This window comes from Pimephales promelas, chromosome 25, assembly GCF_988280905.1.
Source record: "Pimephales promelas chromosome 25, fPimPro1.hap1.1, whole genome shotgun sequence".
Taxonomy (NCBI): Eukaryota; Metazoa; Chordata; class Actinopteri; order Cypriniformes; family Leuciscidae; genus Pimephales; species Pimephales promelas.
In genome coordinates this window covers 25,451,478-25,464,102 of record NC_142793.1, presented here as the reverse complement: position 1 = coordinate 25,464,102, position 12,625 = coordinate 25,451,478, and the positions used below count along the sequence as shown (strand labels likewise).

General features: G+C 36.0%; 1 protein-coding gene across 1 annotated transcript; it reads left to right on the top strand.

Annotated features, from left to right (window-relative positions):
- The first annotated feature begins 4,661 nt into the window (after nucleotides 1–4,661).
- Nucleotides 4,662–7,320, top strand: pthlhb (parathyroid hormone-like hormone b). Its single transcript, XM_039661834.2, has 3 exons — nucleotides 4,662–4,923; nucleotides 5,592–5,689; nucleotides 6,537–7,320. Exons 2-3 carry the CDS (start codon nucleotides 5,601–5,603, stop codon nucleotides 6,925–6,927), a joined length of 480 nt encoding a protein of 159 aa, XP_039517768.2. The 5' UTR covers nucleotides 4,662–4,923; nucleotides 5,592–5,600; the 3' UTR covers nucleotides 6,928–7,320.
- The last annotated feature ends 5,305 nt before the right edge of the window (nucleotides 7,321–12,625 follow it).

Here is a 12,625-nt window from a genome sequence, read left to right as displayed (position 1 = left end):
TTTATGTATATATTTAAAAGTATTGTTCAAAATGTGAAAGTGTTGGTCTTTGTTTGTTAAAGGAGTAGTTCGCTTTTAAAAAAAACTTGATAATTTACTCACCCCCGTGTCATCCAAGATGTCCATGTCTTTCTTTCTTCAGTTGAAAAGAAATTAAGATTTTTGATGTAAACATTCCAGGATTTTCTCCATATAATGGACTTCAATGGGGTCCAAACGGTTCAAGGTCCAAAAGAGAGTTTCAGTGCAGCTTCAAAGGACTTTAAACGACACCAGACGATGAATAAGGGTCTTATCAAGGAGCCTTCGAGTCATGACTCGAAAAAAGATTCGTTCATTTTGATGAACGAGTTCGAATAGGAGTCACGAACGCTCATCACAGAACAGAGCAAGGCGAGCATTTGTGCTTATAAAACTTAAACTTTGTTATTTATTTATTAAATGGCCGCTCGTTTCGGCTTGATAAGACCCTTATTCATCGTCTGGTGTCGTTTAAAGCCCTTTGAAGCTGCACTGAAACTCTCATTTGGACCTTGAACCGTTTGGTCCCCATTGAAGTCCATTATATGGAGAAAATCCTGGAATGTTTTCATCAAAAACCTTCATTTCTTTTCGACTGAAGAAAGAAAGACATGGACATCTTGGGTGACACGGGGGCGTGTAAATTATCAGCAAAAGTTTTTATGTTTTTTTAAAAGTCAACTACTCCATTAATAAATGTATTATTTATAAAACATAAAGTTAACAAATGATAGGCTATAGAAAACTTTGCATACACTAAATATAGTTTGAGACTGTAAAATATTGCACCGATGTAAAGTTTTATGTACATTATTCAAAATGAAATCGTGCAATAAAAGCTGATACAAGTGAAAGGTCCTTTGTATGCTTTGTGAGCTCAGGAACACATCAGGTTTGACTTTGACAAGTTTCACCTATAGTTTTTATTGAGAACACACGCGTGTCCTTTCTGCGGCCCCTAGTGCTGAATATTTAAATGCAGTTTCTGTGAATACTCTTTTCATGAAGAAGTCCTCAAGGTGCCTTCGTATATCGATGCAAAGCGAGCATAAATGAATGAAATAACACGCAAGTCCGTCCGTCGAACAATAGTGACCTAAATGAAGCGGTGGGAGGTGTGTTGGGGTTTTGGGAGCTGCCTCGTCGCTTTCCAAACTTCTTACCTGCTAGAAGAAGGATTTACTGGAACCCTCAGACAAGCTTTCACAACTCCAGCTCTAAACGGCCTGTTGGCAAGGCGGCCATGTTTTCTCTGGCACCGAATCAAACCCGCCGGACTAGATCCAAAAGTACCTACACAACACAAACCTGTGGGATGTTTGGATGATAAATTGCCGACGCTCTGCAGTCGAACAAAAAATATTGGCCTCGCTGGGGACATCAGTCTTAATAATCTCACAGTCAGATGGCATTCTGGGTGGCTGGCTCGCATGTTTCTCCAAAGTCCCGCGATTCACTCAGAGTGGCGTTTGACTACGGGTGTCGTATCAAAGTTTGTCCAAGTGCTGAGAAGGTCAAGTGCCAGTGGTCGACGGGGGGAACTGACAAGGTGTTAAATGACATGTTTTCTTCATTTAACAATTTCACGGAGAGGACCGCAAAAATCCGAGACTTTCCTCGACTTTCGCCTCGAGATTAAATCTGGAGCGCTGCTGTGCCGCGGCCCGCTGGAATTTATTATTATTTTTGCAGGTCGAATGGAAGAAATCGTGTCATGTGTTCCCGCAAGGCTGCACGATAAAACAAACAAACACGAGAACAAAACAGGAGTAGGAAAGGAAACTCAAACCATGACAGTTAAACAATTTCCGCAGGGCTTTTGACATTAGTGCGGATGAGTCAAGCCCTTTTGAACATTGCTAGACGATGCCGTCACTGACTTGAAATAAAGAACAAAACATTTCTCAGAAGTTTAAAGGAGAAGTTCACTTTTGAAAAAAACTTTTGCTGATAATTTACTCACCCCCATGTCATCCGAGATGTCCATGTCTTTCTTTCTTCAGTCGAAAAGAAATGAAGGTTTTTGATGAAAACATTCCAGGATTTTCTCCATATAATGGACTTCAATGGGGTCCAAACGGTTCAAGGTTCAAATGAGAGTTTCAGTGCAGCTTCAAAGGGCTTTAAACGACACCAGATGATGAATAAGGGTCTTATCAAGCGAAACCATCGGTCATTTAAAAAATAAATAAAAAAATTAAGTTTTATAAGCTCAAATGCTCGCCTTGCTCTGTTCTGTGATGCGCGTTCGTGACTCTCCTGTTCGAACTCGTTCATCAAAACGAACGAATCTTTTTTCGAGTCATGACTCGAAGGGTCCTAGATAAGACCCTTATTCATCGTCTGGTGTCGTTTAAAGCCCTTTGAAGCTGCACTGAAACTCTCAATTGGACCTTGAACCATTTGGTCCCCATCGAAGTCCATTATATGGAGAAAATCCTGGATTGTTTTCATCAAAAACCGTAATTTTTTTTCGACTGAGGAAAGAAAGACGTGGACATCTTGGATGATATTCAAAATTTTTCTATTGTTCAGTCTACAAAAAAAAAAAAAAACTTAAAATGCTAAATTTGTCATCGTTTCTGCCACTGCCCCCCATTTTCTAAACTTTTATACTGTTATTTTTCCCGTTGAACAAGCAGAAATTTCTGAAGAATCTTTACAGAGTGCTATTCATGACAGTGAATCGACTCAAATCATAAGAGTAGTCCATGAAACTGGACATATTTTAAGTTTTTTAAAGCTATTTGTGTAATGAACACTGAATGTTTGGGGTCGGTGAGATTTTTTTGTAAGAAGTTTGTCATGCTCACCAAGACTGCATTTATTTATTTTATTAAAAATATTGTAAAAACTGTAATATTGTGAAATATTATTACAATACAAACTGTTTTCTATTTGAATTTATTTACAAAAAAAAAAACTTTATTCACATTTGTTACATGAACCTTCAGAAATCTAATATCCTGATTTTCAAGAAACATTTCTGATTATGATCAATGCAAAAAAAAAAAAAGGGTGTTTTGCTTAATTTTTTTGTGGAAAACTTTTTTTCAGGATTCTTAGATGAATAGAAAGCTAAAAAAAGAACAGCATTTATTTGAAATAAAACATTTGTGTCACATTATAAATGACTTTACTGTCACTTTTGATCAATTTAATGAATCCTTGCTGTATAAAAGTATTAATTTCTTTCAAAAAACCCAAACTTTTGAATGGTTGTGCAAGTCAGTTTATTTTCCAATGTACGCACTGCCTCATAAACATGGAAATATATGGAATATTTTAGTGTCGCACAGAACTAATTTGTAGTTGATGAGCATTAGTTATGTTGTGAACCTCTTGCCCCGAGGCCTATAAATGAAGCGGTGCTATTTTGTGGGCTCCCCAAAACCACCTTGACCATTACGTTTGCTTAGGAGGCGAGCAGACCCACCCACAGGCTTGATTTCACTGAGGTTATGGTCATAATCTCTTGGGACAGTGGTCAGCCAAAGCTGTTTACTTTCTTCACCCAGCTTCACCCATGGTTTAGGAGGGGAGGGTCTCATGGTCTCCGTTGTAAGCTATAATGTTCATCTGAACTCTCACACAGAATTTCCATGCAAAGTAAAAGACCAATAAGCGTTCAACATAATGTTGTGTATTTTTTTTTCCTGTAGCTCAAACAGTAGAGCATTGGCGTTTGTAACGCCAAGGTCATGGGTTCGATTCCCAGGGGAAAGCAAGAACTGATGAGAATGTAATTGGATAAAAGCGTCTACCAAATGTAAAAATGTTTTGGTGTTGTATCAGTTGTCCATTGTAATGGCTTTCGGGATTTAAAGGAGTAGTTCACTTTTAAAAAAACTTTTGCTGATAATTTTCTCGCCCCCATGTCATCCAAGATGTCCACGTCTTTCTTTCTTCAGTCGAAAAGAAATGAAGATTTTTGATGAAAACATTCCAGGATTTTCTCCATATAATGGACTTCAATGGGGACCAAACGGTTCAAGGTCCAAATGAGAGTTTCAGTGCAGCTTCAAAGGGCTTTAAACGACACCAGACGATGATTAAGGGTCTTATCAAGCCGAAACGATTGCTCATTTTAAAAATAAATAAATAAATAATTAAGTTTTATAAGCTCAAATGCTCGCCTTGCTCTGTTCTGTGATGAGCGTTCGTGACTCTCCTGTTCGAACTCGTTGAAAAATCTTTTTTCGAGTCATGACTCGAAGGGTCCTTGATAAGACCCTTTTTCGTCGTCTGGTGTCGTTTAAAACACTGTCGTTTCTGTTGGAGAAAATTTGGGCTGACTTTGTGCTTTGTAACTTTGCAGATTGTCTAAACAATGCATCAAATACGTACCATTTTAATCAAAGTTCAGATTAGAGTTCATTGGGTGATTATTCGTCAAACGCTGCCCCTCCTGGCCAAACCTGAGGCCTTCATGAGAGAGAGAGAGACCAGCATACCAGCCTCTTTCCAATGAAGGTGTCTGCCTGTGCGTTTCTAGAAGTGTGTGTAAGTGTGTGTGTGGTTTGTCAGTCTGGTATACACTTTGGCAGTCATGTGCAGCACACACACACACACACACACAGACAAGTGTGCAGTGCGCACTAATTTTCTCTGCTGTAACGCCTGCTGTCTATTCCAGTTTGCAGTGAACAGCAAAGGGGACTTACAAGACTCACCGGTGCAATAAATCTGACGCCCATCGCTCGGGTCCTCTCTCTCTCTATGCGCTCATTCCTTCAAAGAGTTTGTCTTCTGGACTGGAGGAGTTTGGACATATTAACATGCTTCATTTAGGCAGCAGATGATGCTCCTGGTTTATTGAATGTACAGTCACATGTTGGGCTTCAACATCTGTAACACGTCCAGCCGGGCTGCAGTAACATCTCCTGAGCAGAGGGATTACATGTGAGTATATCAATGTTCAAGCCTTACAACAGCAATGTAATCTAGGATTTTACACCTCATGTTAATTAATGAATAATGATATAATTCTATTACTATTTTCACTTGTGTACTGGACATTGACTCAGTTCTAAGTTCTCAATTCTACCAGAAAATTAATAGTTCAAGTTAGTGTATATATACACACAAATACATGTTAAAATGCATGCAGAAGGTGAAAAGAATATTATACTTTTATATTAAAACTAAAATCATTCAGATTTACAAATCATACAAGGCAAATATTTTACTAAAAATATGTAGTAATTTTTAAACATTTTTAATAAAATATTTTTTATATTATTATTTTATTTGATCTTTTTCCTAATAAACTTAATAGTATATATATATATATATATATATATATATATATATATATTATTTGTAGACTAATATGCCTAATACAATTTTTAATATTTTCTAATTTAATTAGAAAATGTTTCAAATTTTATTAGGCATACTATATACATATGTATACTGTGACTAATATGCCTAGTAAAATTTGAAATATTTTCTAATTTAAATCAATTGCATATACACACTTGTGTGTGTGTGTGTGTGTGCATGCAATCGATTTAAATTAGAAAATATTTGACTATTTGAATAAGTGTGTGACTGTCTCCTGTGTTCAGTTGTCCAGTATGTTGAGGCATTGGGGGTTGGTCGTGTTCCTGTTAACTGTCCTGATACCGGTCCAATCCAGACCCACTAACACTCTCAACAACAGACAGTAAGTCATGATCTCGTCTTACTTTTTGAACATGAGTGATTTCTGCAAGATCTCAAAAGACGAGGCTTGTTCAGAGTAGTTGAGATTGCCATCTGCTGGTAACAGAAGAAACAGAAAGAAGCCAATGCAAAATAAATGCAGTTTTGCATGCAGTGAAGGTCGAATTGTTTTATAATAAAGCATCCTTTTTTTTTCATGTCTACTAGTCGGATGCCAAAATCTGTGCATGTGACTTAAAGGAGTAGTTCACTTTTGAAAAAAAAACTTTTGCTGATAATTTACTCACCCCCATGTCATCCAAGATGTCCATGTCCATGTCAGGTTTTTGATGAAGACATTCCAGGATTTTCTCCATATAATGGACTTCAATGGAGACCAAACAGTTCAAGGTCCAAATGAGAGTTTCATTGCAGCTTCAAAGGGCTTTAAACGACACCAGACGATGAATAAGGGTCTTATGAAGCGAAATGATCGCTCATTTAATAAATAAATTAAAAAATTACGTTTTATAAGCACAAATGCTCGCCTTGCGAGCAAAATGAACGAAGCTTTTTTCGAGTCATGACTCGAAGGCTCCTTGATTAGACCCTTATTCATCGTCTGGTGTCTGGTGCAGCCCTTTGAAGCTGCACTGAAAGTGTCTTTTGGACCTTCAACCGTTTGGTTCCCATTGAAGTCCATTATATGGAGAAAATCCTGGAATGTTTTCATCAAAAACCTTCATTTCTTTTCGACTGAGGAAAGAAAGACATGGACATCTCGGATGACACGGGGGCGAGTAAATTATCAGCAAATGTTTTTTTTAAAAGTGAACTACTCCTTTATCTTTCCTCTTTGTCCCGTGCAGGCGACGTTCAGTAGGTCACGCACAGATGATGCACGACAGGGGCCGATCCCTGCATGACTGGAAGAGGCGCAAGTTAATACAAGTGCTTCTCGAGCAGGTGCACACGGCCATATCCCCATTTCAGAGCGAAGGAAGCGTCCAGACCCCGCTGTGGGCCACCGTCCACTGTCCCAAACACACCGGCAGCAACAAAAACTTCCCCTTGAGCTTTCAAGAGACAATAGGGATAAGAGACAACCTACCGCAAGAGACCAGCAAGACCCGTAGGTATGAGCAACAGCCATTGAAAGCTGTGACGAAGAGGAAGAGGAAGATGGGTTCGGGCAGATTGAGAGACCCAGACAGGAGGAAAGACAGGGGGTGTGCCTTACATATGCACAGAGATCATTAAAAGAGCCTGGACATGACATGACTGAGCAGACTTTATGCAAATGAACTGGTCACATGATCTGATGCAGGAGAGACTTCAGTGACTTCAAGACTCTTGAGAACCCACTTGTTGTTTTTTATTCACAATAAAGGCCTTTGCCTTTATTATAAACTCTCCAAATTTTAAAAATTTCATTTTAAAGCCTTAATTGATGTGTAGAATATATTTAATATACAAACTAATTTGCATATGTTACAATTAGAGTAGCCTGTTTTAAACGTATTCATTCAGACTTTTCGTGTAATATTTAATTTATTTGATTGGAATATTTATTTCCTGAATGTATCTCAATGCTGCTGATTTTTGAATGCACTTTAGATAGTTATGCTAAGTATTTTTCTATCTTTTACATTTTATAACACAGCTTTTCTTTCACTTTAGTTAATGTTCTGCTATTTTCAATACATAAATTGATGAGCAATACACAATAAAACTGAAAAAGAGAGAACCCCAACATTCATTCTCATAATTTGTGCAGTTTCTACTGTTATTTTCTGTGTGTGCTTTATTCCTCCATCAATAAGTATCCGTTACTAGTGACTGAGGATGGTGGAATAATCAATCAGTGTGTGCAAATACCCAGCAAATAGAGACACAAAAATGGCTTCAGCAACAATTACACACCTTTCACTGCACATGCTAATGGCTGGAGAGGTAATGAGCGTTTTAGGAACACAAAGACTCATTAACCAGAGGATCAATCACAAATCAATAAGCCTCCAATCAGAGAATGAGAGATGGAAAACCAGCAGGGAGCGACAGGCGTTCATTCAAAAGATGTTATTTGGTGCATTCGCTACATAAAATCTTGTGCAAGAAGTCGCTTTAGAATCAAATCCAATAGAAGACTTTATTAATAAATGGATATTATCTCTGTTAATGGAGGTATTAGGGAAGCTTAGCCCATATTTTGTCTATTCTTAAAGCGGGATTAAATCTTTACACATCTTGACTCATCCTTAAAATAAAAATAATTTGTTGAATCTTATCTGAATGCACAGATGTATCATCTTCGCAAACACACGGACATCTAACTGAACGTCTCAGATGCACTGTAAATGATTTCTGTTGTTTTCACAGGATTATACTGTTTTTCTCAACAGTTTCTTACTGTATAATCTATGTACAGTAAGTTACAGTAGATTTAGTTGTTTTCACAGTATTAAATTGTTTTTTCAACAGTTATGTACTGTGCACACAGTTGACAGTATGTTACTGTAGAATTTCAATGCATTCTGGGAAATTATCAGTTACTGTTAATCTAAATACAGCAGTGCAAATTGACCGCGAAAAACACCACACACAGTTCCACGGGTAAAATTGCTAGCCTACTAATGTTATTCTTACATTTAAAATAAAAATGTAGCACTGGTTGACCATTAACAGTCATAATTTATGACATAATTTATGTCAGTGGGGTGTGCATGAGAGCATATTTGACTTTGGAAGAGTTTCTCTGTCGTGTCAGTGGTGCTGCTGTCTTTTCTGCCGACCTGCAACTTCTTCATCTGGTAAGTAATAATTCTTATAATGTGTACGGATTCTAGCTAATAACTTTAAAGTTTTTTAGAATAGCTGACCACGATTTATACATTCAATTTAATCTATTCTAGACATTTTAATATAATATGTATATGATAGGCTACTCTTCAATGTAGCCATTTGGGGCATGTTACTGTAAATTCAAATACATTAGTACGAAATGACCGCGAAAAATAACCACAACCAGCTGCCATTTTATGAAGAACTCTTCAGTTCCCTTCTCTCTGTAAGAACGCGCAGGCCGTGCGTCGGCAACGTTTTCGCCATAGGCCTACATATCTGGTTAGTAATTCATATTTTTATGCAAACCATATGAGTTACGTACGTTAACAGATTAACGTTAGAAAGAACTGGCCGCGGAATGTTCTATAAGCCTATAAGTCAGACGCGGATTTCTTTCATCTTGATAGCCTAACTTACTTGATTAAATATGTGATTTTATTAACATAGATTTCATATGTAACCTCTTATAAGGTCAAAATGGTCTAATCATTTTGTTATTTACCACGTTAAGTCGGTGAAAGCGCCTGCACGTTCATTATTTTATAACTTATAGGGGTTAGGAATTGAAAATCGATATCCTGAAATCGGATATCCAAGGTTAGGATTCGGATTTATTGTTATAAAATTAAAGTGTCAATTCCTCTTATTGATTTTTTCACGCTTTTTTTTCGTGTAAATCCTGACCTGGCGTTCTGCCATTTAACGTTAACGTTACCTCAGTGATAACTGATGGACCACGGAAAGCGCCCAGGTGTATTTTTGTCCAAAATATTAAGTCATGTATCACACAAGCAAGATTTAACCTACGTTTTCACGTGATCGTAAATGAATTGATGTTGAGTTATGTTTCAGCTTGCGTTGCATTCAAAAGAAAAGAGTGGACGATAGAGATGAGTTATCTTTAGCCGTTCTTGGCATATTTATTTCAGCTGTTGACATATCAGTCTCTAATGAAGATTCTCTCAGTAATATGATCCTCTTAACTACGGTAAATCAACTTGGACAAACATAATAATAATACAAACGCATCCTCCATAGCCTATACTTTAGTGCCCTCTTGTGGCATAAACATATGCACAACACTGAACAGTATAGCATTGCATTATATTACACAGCATACAACTGAGGACATAATGAACATACTTTAACAATTAATTTTAAACAACAGTCCAACAAGATTTTAGTATTAAGTGAATTACACTTTAGACATAATTTTGTCTGTTTTTGCTGTTTAGCCAAAACAACAACAACAAAAACGTACTGTATTTTAACTGTCTTGTCTGTTCTCCTTTTCCACAGGTGTGAGCTGTGCATATTAAGAAGACCCCTATCCATCTTGACGACCGATGAATTGTAAATCTAATCTAATTTAACTATTCTATTTATCTAACTACTACTACTATACCTTGGTCCAGCACTGACCCACTGAGAACATTTTAAACAGATTATTATCCATCTGTGAATTTTGTCTATCTGCAAGTTGTTAAGAATTGTTGTGTGAAAATAAACGTTGTTGTACAGTTTAAGGTTTAATTGCATAAAAGCTTGGATAGAAAACTTCCTATTGCAAAAGTTAGAACATAAGTCTGCATATAAATGATTATTAATACCGTAATGCAAGTTTTTCATGGCACATGTGCATGATGAGGTTGTTGTGTTTAGTTTTTTTTTTTTAAAGGACACTGGATAACTTGTCATTTTGTAATACTCATCTGGATTGGTGGTTTACTTGTCAAAGCTAGTTTATATGTGTCTCCCAGCCCTGCAAATCTGGTCCCTTAGATAGAAAGCAGCCAAAAACCCTTTAAATATAGGGACCAGTTAGACAGTCTATCTCAAACCAATAGACAATCTTAGACTAGTTTAAGCTGTTTTACCCCAGCAGGGAGTGGGTGGATGAGTTGTTATGAACTATCTTTCTAATAGATTGATCAGATAGCACCCCTTTAATCTTTTCTATTTTACCTGGTATTTTTTTTGCATGTATTTATGCATAATTGTTCATGATTGTCATGCATGATTTTTATTGTATTATATTACATTTTTATTATTAATGTATTTAATTGTATTAATGTATTTAAATGTATATTATAAATGCGCTAATGTGTTTGAAAATACACAATAAACCTTGTGCAGTTAAATCTTCAATTGTTCTTTTTTCTATTTCCCATTAACAGTTAAAATAATATTTCTACGGATTTTCTACAGGTTACACAGTAGCACTATAAAATAAATACAATAACATTACATACTATACAGTATTATTAAAAATTAACAGTGTAATACTGTAGTTTAATATGGTAAGAAATTACAGTAAAATAATGTTATTTAATTTACAGTATGCTTAACAGTACTGTTGTTAGTGTTACGGTAATTTTACTGTTAAATGAAATACAGCAAGTACTGGATAATTGTTGCCAGTAAGTTACTGTTAATTTGACAAGAAATTTTTTACAGTGTGGTGAGTAAATCATTTCCTCTGGCAATATGCGAGATAAAATCATTTTACTTATTATTTTATAACATTGAACGCATTTTCAGAAGCAAAGTGAAACTTGTATGTAGTCATTTAATTTTTATGTTTTTACACTGAGAGGTAATAATGTTTTGTGTTATATATATGAAGAGTTCAGATGCAAAAGCCTCTAAATGCCATTTGAAATTTTCTTCTTTAATGATGATTTTTATCAAACTTGTATATTTAAGTTCAGTAATTTCACTTAAATAACAATTAATAGGTAATTATCATTGTCATTTAAGTGAAATTACTGAACTTAAATATACAAGTTTGATAAAAATCATCATTAAAGAAGAAAATATCAAATGGCATTTAGAGGCTTTTGCATCTGAACCCTTCATATATACTCTAAAAAATGCTGGGTTGTTTCAATTTGGGTCAAATATGGACGAACCCAAATGTTGGGTTAAAAAATACAATTAAAAAATGTAGCCTACAGTTGATAGTTGAAGTTCGGTTAAAATTAGAAATTACGTTTTTAACGTTGTTTTTCTACGTTGTTTTTAAAACAACCAAGCATTGTTCATACAACAATGGCAGCAGTGTTTCTGCAGGGAGTTTACGGTGAAAATACACTTTAGGACAATATAACGTTAACTAGTTTATATTCTATTGAGTGCAAGGATAAATTTAACATTTACAAATAAAGTAAAATAAAAGGTATAACAGCTTATCTTGCCTTTTGCGTAGTTTTTTCTCCTCAGTTTCCCTCAAATAAACAAGCATCTTTGGTGACAGAAATTATTACAAATGTTCATAAAAGCACCGTAAGGTCCGCCATGCTGGTTTGTTTACATCTATCTACCACAATTCCTTGCGCCCGGGTAACAGTTTGGCGTGAGTCGCGTGAGTGGCCTGGAATACTTCAAAGTCATGATTCGTGGTTTGAAGTCGTGATTTACGTGCTCAAAAACCTGCCTCGAACGCAGCATAATTAATGACAGAATATTCAATTTGGGTGAACTATCCTTTTAAGAAATATTTCGCCCTCACCGCGAAAATTCGCCGAACAGTGACGCAACTTGACGGCCCATTTGGGTTTGTAGCTGGACTAAAACCAAAAATTTGGACTGTTATGAGAAATAGTGCCATTTTATGTGTAACATTTTTCCAGCTAACATTAATTACTACTTGTGTGTAAACAATAAAAGGATAACGGTCGAGTTTATAAAATAAATTTCTGTGTAATTTTCGCGGCTCGTCACACGCAACTCAAACTACTTAGACAAACGAAACGTCAAAAGACCGTTTAAACAAAACACTAAAATATGTTCTAGTGATGTGAAAAAAATATATAATTATATAAACAAAAAAATACGTTCCTCAATAACATACCGGCCTAACGGAAAGCGTTCGAGCAGTAGGTTACGTTTGTTTTTCCTGAATAAAAAAAAGTTATCTACTTTTAGAAGATCACCATCTTTGAACTTGTAAATGATTTTAAATGAGCCAACTTCTCACATACGCATTAATATTTTCGTAAAATATTAATATTCTAAAATACTCGATCGTAATTTGTGTGCTTGTTGTGTGTTTGTTATTAGATGGTCTTGGAGTTCAGTTGTGTTTGGGGTATTCATGTTCAGTAGAACAGGA